This window comes from Opisthocomus hoazin, chromosome 3 (genome assembly GCF_030867145.1).
Source record: "Opisthocomus hoazin isolate bOpiHoa1 chromosome 3, bOpiHoa1.hap1, whole genome shotgun sequence".
Lineage (NCBI taxonomy): Eukaryota > Metazoa > Chordata > Aves > Opisthocomiformes > Opisthocomidae > Opisthocomus > Opisthocomus hoazin.
Genome location: NC_134416.1, coordinates 5,062,237 through 5,077,188, shown reverse-complemented (window position 1 = coordinate 5,077,188; position 14,952 = coordinate 5,062,237). Strand labels below are relative to the sequence as shown.

Sequence of the window (14,952 nt, the reverse complement as noted above, 5' to 3'; positions counted from 1 at the left end):
GGATTCAATTTTAAGGCCTAAAACCTGTTTCCGATACATTTTTGTACACCCAGACTATGCCACGAAGTGATGGAGGCAGGCCTTCGGTTTGCTTCGCCTTACTGACACTGTGCCTTTATCTTGGCTGCTGTGTTCCCAGCTGGGAGGTTAAAGGATCATAAAAAGTGCAATTAATCAACAACCTCCTTGCCCTGTGAGAGAGAATCCGCACGCCCCCTCCCACGAAGCTGACCCCGGAGACGCCCTTTCTCCACGGCAGCTTCACCCAGAGATGATCAGGTTTAAATGCCAAGAACCCTCCCCCCTGAATTCACCAGCACGCAAAACTCCCAGCTAAAAATCATCACAGCGTATTCCAACGACATTCATAAAATTCAGCACTTGTGAGGAAAGACCTGTCAGCGCCGGTCGCCCCTCCCGGCTGCTGCTCCGTCCGTCGGCAGCTCCCATGGCGCAGCCAGCGCCAGCCTCTCCTGAGAAGCAGCAGACTTGGGAGCAGCTGTTGAGCCGTACGACCGAAAGGATTCACGGCAGTTTCTTAGAAACCGCTGGAATTGCTTTTGTTTTTCTCGAAAGTAATCGCAAATGAAACTATTCTGCAGTAACTGCACTAACAAAAAGATGAAGTCCGAAATGAACGTTAAAGAGCTGTGGCTGTCAGACCAATATCATGCTTATGAAAACAACCGATCAAGGTGCCTAAGCGTTCGATTCAGCTATTACACCAGTGAAATCTGAAATGTTCAGGCAAAAAAACAGCAAGAGACTATAAGTCAAGATAGCTTCCATTTTCAGTTAGTTTAAAAACAGCCGAGAACTTAATTTTTCTAACTGCTAATTGTATACACTGAGTCTCATGCAGATTAATAAAACTTACTCGAAATCTAAATGTATTCTTAATAAAAAAGTGTTCAGAAATGACATTTCTAAGTTGTAGAGAAAGCAATTAGCATCATAGCTACCTGTTCAAACCTATATTAAGGACTACAGAATTTCATATACACTTTTGCACGAAACTGCCTTTTCTTCTGCAATTTTAGCTACAAGTAGTGAAGACCCTAATTTGTTTTCCTGGGGAAAAAAAAACAGTTCTTGATCCTGCACCTGCCCCCCCTGGAATGTGGGTGACCAAGAAGCCATGGCCTCACACGGCTGACTCGCCCTCCAGCTCCAACGCGGCAGCTCCTTTGCGCGTGAGCTTCAGCACTGTTGGCTTCTCTGCGCTCGTGCCGTTGCCCTCAGTTGTCTCTGGAGGACCCAGTCCTTTCTGTTCTTCCTTTGGCTCTTCGTTGACTTCGGGGTAAATCACCAAGAAGGTAGCTGTCAAAAAACCCAGGAAGGATCCCACCGAAGCCACCATGGGAATGACTCTGACTGTGCCAACGGCATCCACCACGCCACCAAGCGCAGAGGCGACGAGGATCTGGGAGATGTAAACCTGACACGACAGAATAGCGCAGTCTATGCCAAACCCTCGCTTCGAGTTCCCAGGGCTATGGTGAATGTACTGGAAAAAGAGAAGAAACGTGTTAGGAGGTAGAGCAATGGAGGAAATCAAATATTTAAACACCAGTATCTTCCTCTAATTTCTCAGTCACGTGGTCAACTTTACGCCATCCTTCTGCATCGTGAAGACTACACCAGTCCAGAGCAACAGCCTCCTTATCTACTTCTCAGCGGCATCCTCATCCTACACCAAGAGGCAGATATTTACTGGGGCACTCCCAGCATGAATTGGCTCCAAGATTAAGTTTTGTAAAACAAATTACACAAAATAGTTGGTTGTTGCCTTTGTTGGCGTGGCGACCTGGTTCAGGAACGGCACGGCGACCAACCCCAGGCCGCTCGGGCCATCAGCTCGCAGACACCAATGTGGTGGACGGCAAATGGCGTTTATTGACGGGTAGCACAGTATTATATAGCTTAGGTTTACAGCGTCACTTCCGTCTGCTTACACCTATGGGCTAAACGCTACTGGTTATCAGGAGAGGAGGGGGGGCCTACCTTTCCGTACAGCACGACATCTTCCGACCGCCAGGCCCTAACTATCCACAGTTGGTGGAAATTATTTTTTACGATTCTAAAAAGGAACCCCCTCCCAATCCCAGTGCAGGAACAGGTTAAAATAAATGATCCTCCCGTAATTTCTAATCCAAACATAACAGTGCTACAAAGTGGGAAGTAAATCTGTCCTTGTTTCCAGCAGAATCAGTTTGCCTTGTTTCTCCCCAAACTTACAGCTGCATTTCCAGACTCACCTCAATATCTAAGGCTGCAAAGAACCTGAGCAATGCTAATATAACACGTCAGAAACAGCAGTAACAACTAGGTAATAGTAATAAACACTCCAATAATTATTTCGTGTCTCTTCATCTACCATAGGCACCCAAATCCTTTTATACCTCAGCACAGGGTAAAGCAACCGTGACCCCACTGAGCCAACTTGATGCTAATACCATCTGAGCAGCAGCTCTTGCTGTTTACTATCCAGGACAGATCTGTGCTTTGGCACACACCCCAGCAAAGCAGGTATCTCAAATAACGGGATTTCATAAATCCATGTTGCCACTGTGACCTTCAGAGCAATGCGAACGCTCTGCCTTGATGAAAATACTCCCAATATTCCACGTACCTGTTTAATATCATGGTATTGTCCCAAAAGCGCATAGGGGCAGTAGGAGATACTCATAGAGACTATTCCCATAGTGCTGATCATGATCATGGTGACGTACACGTTGGGGAACATGGCCATCACCGCAGTGCCAAGAGAAAAACCCAGCGTGCCCAGGATGTAGATCACTTTTATACTAAGGTCATAGTTGTCCAAGTATTTCTGCAACAAGGCTGTGGAGATGAAGAATAAAACATAAATATTAGTTTACTCGGTGAAGTTTTATGGTATTGATGTGGCCATGACAGCTTGATATGCTGCCCAAGAATTGGATGCTGGCTGCGTATTTGGTTTGTCCTAGCAGCATAGCTCAGCCCTCACTGGGAGAAGGATGTATTGCCACCTCAGAAACCGGGGCAAAAATGAGCTCTGAGGCTTGCCCAAACCATGCTACGAGTCTGAGGCAGAACAAAGTGCTCTGAAACTCAAGCATATCACGGTCCACTCAGTCCATTCATTAATTTTACCTATTGATTAACTTTATCGATGCAGTACACTCTGAGCACAGAGGAGATTCTGTTTCTAATGCAAGCCTGTTCGCTAAACGCAGTGATCAGATAGTTGGTGTTTATAGCCACATTTCAGTTTGTGTTCAGCAACGAGCTGCCCACCTGAACTTCAGTGTGACATGTCTCAGCAAAGAGGCAGTCCCCACCATACTGATCTGTGCAGACTTGCCTGCGCACGTGCTGCAACAGGCAGAATTTAAGTTTGGCAAAAGCCTTCACTTTAAGTCTGTATTCCAAGCCTACATTGTCTGTAGCTGGCTCATCTGTTATAAGAGAGCAAGAAAGAGACTTCCAGAAATATATATTTCTAATTTTGATTTTAAAAACAGTCTTTGCAGAAACTTCCTTACATACACTTGAATCTTCTAACAAGCATAATTTAGTTTCCCGTTGACTAGCTAAATGCCATCCAGTATCTTTTGGTATTATTTTGTGCTTTATGTCATTTAACTGATCTGTTCATATTTCCACCCCTACATGTGGTAGGGACTTTGTAGTCCCTAGCAGTGTTTTTGGACTTCACGAGAGCTAACTTTGGCTTCTTCCAGGAGCTACCTGGAGGAATCCCGTGGGTGAGGGCTCTAGAAGGCAGGGGGGTCCAAGAGAGCTGGTCGCTGTTTAAATATCACTTCCTCCATGCTCAGGATAGGTGCATCCCCCTGAACAAGAAGTCTAGCAAAGGAGGCAGGAGACCAGCATGGATGAGCAAGGAGCTTCTAGCGGAGCTCAGATGGAAGAGAAAGGTCTATGGAATGTGGAAAGAGGGACAGGCCACTTGGCAGGAGTACAGGAGTGTTGTCAAAGCATGGAGGGATGCAATGAGGAATCACAGAATCACAGAATAGTAGGGGTTGGAAGGGACCTCTGTGGGTCATCTAGTCCAACCCTCCTGCCGAAGCAGGGTCAACCTGGAACTGAATCTGGCAACGGATGTCAAGGACGACAAGAAGGGCTTCTTAAAGTACATCAGCAGCGAATGGAAGACTAGGGATAACGTGGGGCTGCTGCTGAACGAGGTGGGTGCAGGTCCTGTGCAGCCTGCTGTAGGCGACGCTGCTTCGGCAGGGGGGTTGGACCGGATGACCCACAGAGGTCCCTTCCAACCCCGAACATTCTGGGATTCGATGTGGAGGAATTTTTTAATATTGATTCTTCAAGAAACCTCTCCCCATGTAAGCACATGAAATGCTTTTCCAAAACATCCTTCACCCCCAATAAGGAGGCAGATGCTAGCTGAAGCAAAACTATTTTTACCTTGAAAATACATACACGAGGTGCATTCCCCTGTCTGACTGCGCAGAGTCTCTTACCTGAACAAACGGCAGCAGTAGCAGCATAAATTACCAGTCCCCAGCATCCCATCTGAACTCCAGCGTTATAGGCGTGTAACTCAGTGGAGTTAGAAGGGGCCTGCAACAAACACAAATGCAAAGCTGCTTTCTCGTAATGAGCTCATCTCAGAAGTGAGCAACGACAAGCAGGTTGGCCAACGGTAACTGCTCTCTTACCTTTGGATCGCCCTGAAAGATGACCTGGCCCATGAAATCTGTATAGAACACAGCTTCAGCAATGATCGAAAACCAAGTTAAGAGGTGACAGACGCACAGTCTCAGCAGCTCCTTTGGCATCTTTAGCATCGACAACCACAAGAGTCTGACGGTGGTTTCAGTTTCCCCCTCCTCGCTCTCTGTGTCTCCACTTGAATTCGTCGTGCCGCTCTGATTCCTGTGTCTGTATCTCTGTCGCTGCCGCTTCTGCATGTCGTAGATATCATTCATGCTGCGTGAGGACTTTATCAAGACGATGGCGTTGGCCCGACGAAAGCGATAGCGGTGAGAGCCTATTTTGCCATAGTAGGAGAAGGTGTAAGATGGCTGACGATAGAACATGTGCCTCCGCCTTCGCATGGAGTTCGAAGTACTAGATTGCTTCATGCCTATTCTAGCGTGTCCATTGAGGAACTCTTTTGGTAGGGAGCCATTCATGTTTGGGACTTTATCTTCGTTTAAGTGATTATCAAGCAACATTTCCTCCTCTTTCTCATTGTCCCTGAGGAAAGCAGACAGGTGGTTGAGTTTGGACTTCATGATCTCTTGGCTTGTGTTGTGGGGAGTGTTTGGATATGAAGCATCCTGAAAAATGGAGGGTTCGATGTCATGCAGAAAAAGCAGCTCCGATTCAATCTCCAATGTAGCATCGGGCATGTGCAGAACCGAGTCACTCTTACTTCTTACAATGTTCACTTCAAGGAACTCCATATTGAGATCATGCTCTGACTGAACCTCATCGTGGAACATAGAGGCCCCATACGGCTCTTCCTCACTAATTACATTCAGTCGATTCAGAGGTGGGAGACTACCACTGAATTTGACACTGGAAAGTGTGTCTCCTTCGTCATCAATCCTGTCCTGCTGAGGGTTGTATTGCTCTTCTTCAATGCTAAAGAGGTGGAGAGCAACGGAGACAGAGAAAATAATGGCTGCAAAGAAGAAAAGGACTTGCTCTTGAGATTTAAAAATACCACCCAAGAAGGTCTGTGTCCAGTCCAGCCCTCCTAACATATAACCGATTGCTCCTCCAAGACCTGTGGAAGAGAGAAAACGAGAACTGAATTCAGGAAAAATCAATGCGGTCACAACTCGGTCCATCAGGAAGACTTCACAGCTGCCAAAAACATATCAACTAACTCCATACCGGCTGAAAACGCATGGATGTTAAGGGCCATGTCTTGCTCTTCACTGTCCACTACATCCAACAAGTAGGCCCGAATTGGCCCTTCTGTTGCGTCAGCACAAAAGTCCAGCACCACAACACCGAGCACTGTGAGAACTATACCAATGGGCTGCTTGTCCGGGACATCGCCGATAGCCAGACCTGAGGAAAAATGGAAGAGGAATCTGAGCATTCAAAAAGGGAAAACTACTAAGAACAAGCCTAACTCCTCAAGAGTAAGGTGGCCAACACACTTATTCGAAACATTCCTTTGCAGAGCAAAATGGCAAGTTCAACTCTTTGGCACAGCTTCATGGAAGGTCTGCGACAAAGATTATATTTTTACATTTGTAAGACCGACATTTGTTTTCCAAAATGTTATTTTTAAGGTATCTCGTAAACCTTTGAGAGCACTGGACATTATTTCATGTTCCTCGCGTGTATTTTCCTTCAAATGTCGAAGGCTGTTTTATAGGAGACAGCCATGGTGAGGGAGGAGAGCATCCAAAAGCAAACTGCGATACCTCATCTATCGGTTACAAACACAGGTAACTGCCCTGCTGACAGCATCGCTGACACAGTCTCTAACATGTAATGGTCGCAGCAGAACAGGATAAAGTGAAATTGAACTGCCTCACCTCTCTCTTTGCTTTTCTTAAACATTCATGTTTTCTAGATCACTTTTATACGGAAAACTTATAAGGATGAAGCAACATGAAAGGATTTTGCATTGCAAAAAACATCAGTCAGCTTCTGTTGACAGCATGGGATGAAATGCTTTTTCTCTACAGAGCAGAAAGGCAGCATTAGGACATAGCTGGAGAATGTTTCATGAAATGAATCATAGACAAAAGCATGAATTACTTGAATCAGAGAGATTTAAATGTTCCACATGCAAGACTGATAAAACCATTAGCGTAACTGATGAAAATGACTGTGGAAAGGGATGAACTGGCTAAGCCACCAAAAATATCTACATCTCAAGTGCTATGATTCCTGCATATTCAATCCTCATTTACACCAAGTCCTCTGAATGCTAACGAAGTTTATACGTGCTCCACGCTCAGCTGAATCTTACAGCAGAAAACACCAGTGGCATCAGTGCTTTAGATTAGTTGGAAACCTGAACAGCGCACAGAGAGAGAGCAAGAGTTGAATAAGATCTATACGCAGCTGTCCTCCCAGGACGTGGTAGTATTACTACTAGGATTAGCAAACTCCTTTTTTAGCATGCCCTTGTGCTCCTTGTTCCCCTCTCGATGACTCCTATTGTCAGGGGCCACATATGAAAAAGGGGATACCTCAGTTTTTGCAGCATCTCCTGTAGCCCCAAATTGAAATTAGGATTGCAAGTAACTGGAGACTAAGGATAGGAAATTGTGAACACAAAATGCGAAGAATACAGACAATGAAAGCATACAGGGTCCATCTAGAAGAAAATCTGGTTACAAATGAGGCTTTTTCCTGCAAACTGCTAGACACCCCTTTTGGCAAGAGACTGGTAAGCAATGCCTTTTCTCTCTGAAAAGCAACACAAGCCACCATTTCAAAAAGTTCCCTTGAAGAGACACTAATATTGGTTTGTCATATTGAGCATCTGTCCTAAACAGTAGCTCAAGTGCTGCCTTACGCTGATGTAAATTGAGTGTTAGTGGCAAACCTCTATCTTCTAGTATGGAACAGGTCTAGAGAAGACCATGGAACTGCTCTCACTTCAGTTCACTCAGGCTCCCTTGGGGAGAGGCACAGCATTGTTTGAGGCACTTCTTAGAAGAAGGCTTTCATTCAAAATCTACCACAATCACGTCCCAGGAACGGATGCATAAAGCATACAGCTCACTTTCGTGGTGCACTGCAACAAGCCCTGTGTTTTAAAGAAGCTTCACTGCACAAAAGTACCACTGGAGTATCTGGAAAGCCCAGGTTTTCTAGAAAGCTATGCAACAGACTGTGTTACTGTGCAACAAAGAATCAGAGAAAAAACAAAGACAATACTTTGTGCTGATTTATTAGAAGGTGAGATACTTCAAAATAAGTGTATAAACCACGTATGAGTTTTGCTTGCTAATATCAATGGCTACTGACCTAAACTACTGCGTGGAAGTAACCGCTTCCTATCAATTAAAATCTTTAAGAGGGCTGCAGTCTAACATCTTGCATGGATATGGAGGAGGAGGAGTAGGTCTTGGAGACACAGCAACAAAGTACAATTGATACCATATGATAGCAATTCAAATAATTAATATTTATTGCTTGGGTAAATTAAAAAACCATACGCTAAATGTCATTCATCTAAACAGTTCGTCCACCGCAGTTTGCAGAAAACTGAAAATCATCATATGGCATCCCAATCTGGCTTTAAGAAGCTAACGTGCTGAGCCAAGGTAATGTTCCACTCATTTCCCTCAATTAGTAAAACTTTTTCACAATAGAGCTGCATCTAACACAAAAAAAGGAGAGCCAAGAGGATATTATTAGGTGCTAAGTTCCTTTCATTTCCATCAGTCCAACCATGATGTAAACATTTCCCCAAACGTACTTGCTGTCACCTCTCCTGCACTAAATTTACAAAGAGATTGTAGATGGTAGATTAAGTTCTGTAGTAAACTATGTTCAAGGGAAACTATTTTTACCAGCTTTGATGGGGGCTCAGGAAAAATTATTTTCCCACATAGTTTTTGATAAACAAATATTAACTGTGTTCTGGACTTTTTCAATACCAGGTCTAAGAAAAGCACACGAAAAAGTGAAAAGATAATTTTTGAAATAATGCTGGAAACAGGATGTGTTGCCAGATATGCATTAAAGGGAAAATGGATCACAACAGGAAACATTTCCCTGTGAACAGGTTGCTACAATTTTCCCATGTCAAGGATCGACCCAGTTCGTCTCGGTGACTGCAAACATTCTGCTGGCAACCTTTGTATTAATAACACTGCATCGCCAGTCACAGCTACGACGGCACAGTGCTCCGCACAGCGCTCTGACTTTCGAATCGGAACAAACCCACGCAAGGTGGGTACTCAAACGCAGCGTTACAGAGATTTCTCATGATTTTAACACCTAACATAAATCAACTGCGTATCAGTATCTTTACTTCCTACGTAAAAATCTTCAAGAAGGTATGTTAGCAGGAGACATCTGCAGGTGATTTACTCATTACTTACCTATAACAGAGCCATTAAGGAAAAGTGCAACTCCAAAGAGGACACCAATGCAGAGAGCAAGAATAAAAGGCCGCCGGCGGCCCCAGCTCAGCGTGCAGCGGTCGCTAGCCGAACCTATCAGCGGAGTGAAGATCAAGCCCAGGATAGGGCTGAGGAACCAGGTGAGGCTGTAGTATTGCTCAGGAAGACCTAAAACAAAGACAAAAATGATTTAAAGGTTATGTGGTACACACCAAATGTTCCACTTTATACATGACACTTTGTTATACCTTCAGACACTGTAAATTGATCAGTAATTTACCTAAATTCTTTCCCAAACAAGAAACTCAGATCTTTTATTAATGGTTAAAAACAACACCTAAGGAAAGCACAAATACCTGGGCAATAAGAGGGTAACATTAGGTATTTTTAAGCCACGGAAATAAATGTGTTTTTTTTTTTTTTTTTTTTTAAAAAGATACATCTATCAACAGAACCACTAGTGTGGATTAGTTACTGCTGTCTGAAAAAAATCACACTTCTGCTGAGTGCGCCGAATGTTTTCAGACAGGGGTTGGTGCGGCCAGCCTCTGTGGGTCGGCTGCGCAGAAGCCCGATAGCCTTGTTGCATCCTCTATCCATCTGCGGACTACAAAGATCTTCGGGATGCTTGGAAAGCTACCTGGTTGTCATACAGGCATATCCCCTTCTTGGTGAAACTTTAACATTAAACATGAAGTGAACATAATAGCAGTACTGTTCATCTAAGATTACCACCATGAAGACTTATTAAAAAATTTAATGGACTAAGAATGATGGGCAGAATTTGACTGTCATATGAAATATCCCATTTCTAAGCACAAAAATGTTTACTTATAAAATTGAACAATAGAAGAAAAGGCAGTTATTCATTAACCTCTAGAGAAATCTAAGGAGGCTTGCTTATCTCTACTATCCTTGCTTTTTTTGAGAACCGTGGTGACTATTCACAGGATCAGATGGAAACAAATTGGATTTATTATGCAATATTTACTGAGAAAAAACCCACTTGTTACAAATAACAATTTCTGGAGAAGGAAAGCACCCCCCAAAGCCCTGCTTTGGACCTCTCCAGCATGGAGAGCAATGGCCTGCAGATGGCAGGCTGGCCCAGAAGAGCAGCTCCACTCGGGTCCTTCGAGATCCATCTCTGTCTCAATTTATCAGCACAAGTCAGATAACCACTTGGACATGTTTCTTCGCAAAACATTAAAAACAAAACAATCAATTTCTTGCAGTCCAGCTGATGCAAAGACTGAAAAACTCAAGTGTCTTTACCCTAGGAAGGAAAACCATTTATTATTCAAACCCACGTATCGTGAGTGCGAGCAGTATTCGACTTTTGCTGCACCTGATGCTCCCTCTGCCGCGCGCTGAAGCATCCGTTATCGAGCAGGATTATACCAATCCCTGCCCACAATAGCCTATGCTGCAAATTTGGAAGTCTAATCTCCCGCTGTTTAAAGTGCCATCAAATCCTGACTAACGATGCTGACTTCTTCCACAAGATAAATCCCATTTTCCCCGAGACTGGTGCGTTCCGCAATGATGCAGAAATATTGTAGGAAAATAAGACATTTTTCGCCCACAACTTACCGTAAATAAGCAAATTCACCATCAGGATTCAAAATCCAGGTCTGAAACCAAGGTCTGTGTGATTTCACTCTGGCTAACAAACAAGCTAATAGCGACAGCCACCTTGATGAGTACAGAGTTACTGGAAGAGACTTGCCTCTTCTGAACCCGCATAGAATCACAGACTGGTAGGGGTTGGAATGGACCTCTGTGGGTCATCTAGTCCAACCCCCCTGCTGAAGCAGGGTCACCTACAGCAGGCTTCACAGGACCTTGTCCAGGAGGGTCTTGGGCTGCAAGGGGACCTAATAAATGCTTATAAATATCTCAAGGGTGGGTGTCAGGAGGATGGGGACAGACCAGTGGTGTCCAGGGACAGGACAAGGGGCAATGGGCACAAACTGAAGCAGAGGAAGTTCCCTCTGAACATGAGGAAGAACTTCTTCACTCTGAGGGTGACGGAGCACTGGAACAGGCTGCCCAGAGGAGTTGTGAAGTCTCCTCTGGAGATATTCAAACCCCACCTGGATGCGGTCCTGTGCAGCCTGCTGTAGGTGACCCTCTTTGGCAGGGGTGATTGACTAAATGATCCCCAGAGGTCCCTTCCAACTCCTACCACCCTGTGATTCTGTGAACATTAGGACTGGGGAGAGCATATTGGGTTTCAAGCTCTTGTTTAGGAAACTACTGTTCCTCTGGATGCCAACCTGCAGTTGTACCACCCAGCTCTCTTAATGAGTGCTGTCCTAATCATAGGTGCAAGTCAGCAAGGCAGTAATCCAAATAAAAGTGCAGAGAAAACATTCACTGACTTCCACAGCCTTCCCAAGCAAACAGGTCTGGGCACTGTGTGTTTCACCGGCACCTCACCTGCTCCAGACACTTATCAACGCCTGAGCTGGCATATGGATGCAGGGGGTCTGCTTCAAAAAACTTTAATGATGGGGAAAAAGGAAACATTTAGTTCAAGGCCAGCAAAACTAAAGTAGGCAGGTCACGAGTGAGTTCGGGTGAATGATTTTTTTCTGCAGGACACGGAAGAAATGGCAATGTGTAAACACTCGTCCCATTTTGCCTCCACTGAGCCACCCCGTTGAGCAGCAGTTCTGCACCAGAGGTTGCTACTGTGTGATGCCAGCTCCCTGCAGCAAGTCAGGTTTAAACAGTTAGAACCTAGAGCTAAACCAACATCACTGATCTTTATTGTGGTGATCACCAACATCTGAAATGACTTGATATCATATCACTGCAAAAGGGCTATCAAGAACAGAAATTTATTTTCTGAATTATGTTGTGACTTGTGAATTATGAGCTGGGACATCTCAGTTGAGCTCATCCATCAGTAAACACTTGAGAGACGTAGGGAAGGCTTTGCAGTAAATCATAACAGTTGCTTTAAATAAACACAGCGGATGAAGGCTGGCAAGAGCTCCGTTACTAGCATTACAAGCATCATCCTATCTTACATGAATAAACAACCTTAAATAGATGATAGGAATAAAATGGATACGATTGAGAGACTCTTTTAATATTCCAACATCCATCGCAACAACCAACTCCTTTCAACGGAGCACAGCTCACTGTCCCTCCATCCTTGTGGCCAACACTTTGTCTCCAGTCTACAATGGCACTTCTCTGTGGCGTATACAAATTGTAACAAAAAAAGTTCCAGAAACACTTAATCCATTTGAAATGATGACTTCTGCAGAGACTTAAAACCCATTTACAAATGTAAAAACCGTATATTTCTAATCAGGAAAGATAGTGGTTTCTTTTATGCTTAATAGCCACAGTTACCCAACTGGCACAAAAATATCCTGAGATTATTCAAAAACACAGTGATTTTTACTGCCAGCATTACTAATTGGACTTCAGTACTTTCAAGGTCAACTTTGGAGGTAATAACTCAAAAATCAGATTAAGGCCTGCATTCTGATTGGAATGGAAAAAAGGGGTTTTACCCAACCTCTGTTACATGCCTACAATTAGGGAATCTTATCTTTCCATGTACGAGTCAGAGGACAGAGAGTGAAATGCTTTCTTGAGCAGGCTTCATCTGCGCTGATTGAAAAGGGTATCTTGTAACATCCAAGTATTATAAATAAAAGGCTAAATCCAAATATTCACATGGAAAATGGCTTACTTTGCAGAAGACATGAATCTCAATGATTTCAGAGCAGAGCTAGGGATGTAGCTTTTATGGAAGGGTAAAAAGGACACTTACAAAACCAAGAACACTATGTTTGGAGATCCTTCTTTAGACAAACCACTTTGCTTTTGTGGTTTGTTGTTGTTTTTGGTTTGTGTTTTTTTTTTTTTTTATTGAACTCTTTAGCAGCCAAAATATCTATCTTTAGAAGAAGAGGCCACGATAAAAATCTATACAAGAATTAATAGCCCCACGCCAAGAAAAATGGAAGAATTTCTAAAAAGCTTTCAGTGCTCTTCCAAGTAAACAGGAAAGGGATAACTTTCAAGTGAAACAGGAGCAATTCCCACAGCTTCTATAATGGTAGGAACCATCAACACGAGCACAACCTGCTTTTTCTCTTGCTGGAGAAGTCATGCTGTAGGACTACTTCCTAAGTGGCAGGGCTCTCATAAATTGCATTCCAAGTATAAGCTAGCAGTTTACAAAATCATCACATGTGTTTTATATACAGTCATGCAGAATTCAAAACATTTATCAAGTGAAGTATATAACTTTTCTTTATCATAAGAATGCAAGCAATCATATCATCACATTAGAACTTCATTGCTTACTCAAGTGGAAAACTACTGAGTGGGGTTAGAGAAGATTCCTGGTGGGACACTGGTGCACGTGCAACCTAAAATAAAACAGCACAGGAAAAATTCATGTGCTGGTGGGAGAATTCCCTCTTGAACCTGCCTGACCAACAGCAGACTCCTCACCTGAACAATGTATGGGCAGGCAAACAGAGCAATCGTTTTAGCAATGGGTAGTAAAGTTAATTACCCAAAGCTTGCTTTTGAATTTGTTTTCTTTATCTTAAAGTTGAGATGTGTTATTGACAAGCCATAGTCCACCCAGCGAACCAAAACTCTGCGAGACAACAGTTCTGGTGCCTAGAAGAGCCTTCTCTCTCTGTATAGATTTAGTTGTCACCTCTGTCGCTGGCAAGTCAGACTTCTGTAAAGCTCACAGCCATGTTCTACCATGGGTCTTCCAGGAAAGAGCTTTCCGAGGCACTGAGCACTACACCTCTGCTGTCCCATGAAGCAAGACTTCAAAATATACCTTGCAGATGTTCTTCTTCAAATTCATCCTTCGTACTGGCAGAGTCTACAGCACCTTCATCATTTCAACCGTAGGTTTGCTTTAGTGATAGACATTTTCATATAAATGAGAAAGATCTAGACAGATGACGGGAACTCCAATTCCAAAATACTTTTTTCCCTTAAAAGACGCTGCTCTGGTTTTAGTATCTTGAATGTCTGCATACATGATACGCATATTTACGTTGGCGTGCATGATTTGGCAGTAGAAGCAAAATAAACAACACTGAAAATTGAAATACTTAAGAGATAGTCTGTGTACGTGTGTGTGTAGATATATATATATAAAAGAAAAATACAAGTCTTCTAAAAGTTTGCTGCCTCACAACAAGCAAGAGCTCCAACAATAAAACTTTACAGACATTCTGTCTGCAAAGGGCACCAGGCAGTCAAGGAAGATAATTACGTAGCCTAATGGTTCCTTTCCCTGTATACATATGCTGCTATACCTACACAACTTTTAAAATGGGAAGACAGTTAAAAAGACATCCAAGCCAGGACAAGAAGACAAGAGCAAAACCGAAGAGATAAAGTGAATATTTTGACACCAAGAAGTTCCTTCTGACACCCCCATCTCGTGGCAAGGGCTCAGATGCAGCACATATTTTAAGCTTGGCTGCAGTGATGCGCCCGCTCAGCAGCCCTGCAGTATCCAGGCTCTGATGTGCAGAACAGATGTACGGATGCTGGCTTTGACTAGATTTCAAGGCAGTGCGGCACAGCAAGCTTGCCATCCATATGACTGCCTTGCCACAACCTCTTACAGCCAAATGTGAAATGTCCCAACCACTGAGAGCTGCTACACCCACCTGGAACAGGCTATAACTAGGCTGGGACTGATTTCATACGGCCAAGAGAAGCATCATGCAGCAAATGCCTTGACCAAAGGCTGCTGAGACTCATATGCAGACTCGAGGGCCAAAGCAGCTGTGTCCCATTACCAGTTTAATGCTGTTCCTTTCTTTTGTCTGTAATTTTCCACCACCGTGCTTGCCTTGCCAGG

At 43.8% G+C, this 14,952-nt stretch overlaps 1 protein-coding gene across 4 annotated transcripts in view; it reads right to left on the bottom strand.

Annotated features, from left to right (window-relative positions):
* Positions 1-563: 563 nt before the first annotated feature.
* The window catches only part of SLC45A4 (solute carrier family 45 member 4), an 89,681-nt gene continuing 75,292 nt past the window's right edge, over positions 564-14,952 (bottom strand). For all 4 annotated transcript variants that reach the window (XM_075415491.1, XM_075415489.1, XM_075415492.1 and 1 more), the window contains exons 3-8: positions 9,060-9,248; positions 5,875-6,054; positions 4,689-5,764; positions 4,491-4,590; positions 2,633-2,844; positions 564-1,507 (exon numbers count right to left, since the gene is read on the bottom strand). In XM_075415491.1, the coding sequence (XP_075271606.1) occupies positions 1,145-1,507; positions 2,633-2,844; positions 4,491-4,590; positions 4,689-5,764; positions 5,875-6,054; positions 9,060-9,248 (2,120 nt within the window). In that variant the 3' untranslated portion in view covers positions 564-1,144. The remainder of the gene's footprint in view (positions 1,508-2,632; positions 2,845-4,490; positions 4,591-4,688; positions 5,765-5,874; positions 6,055-9,059; positions 9,249-14,952) is intronic.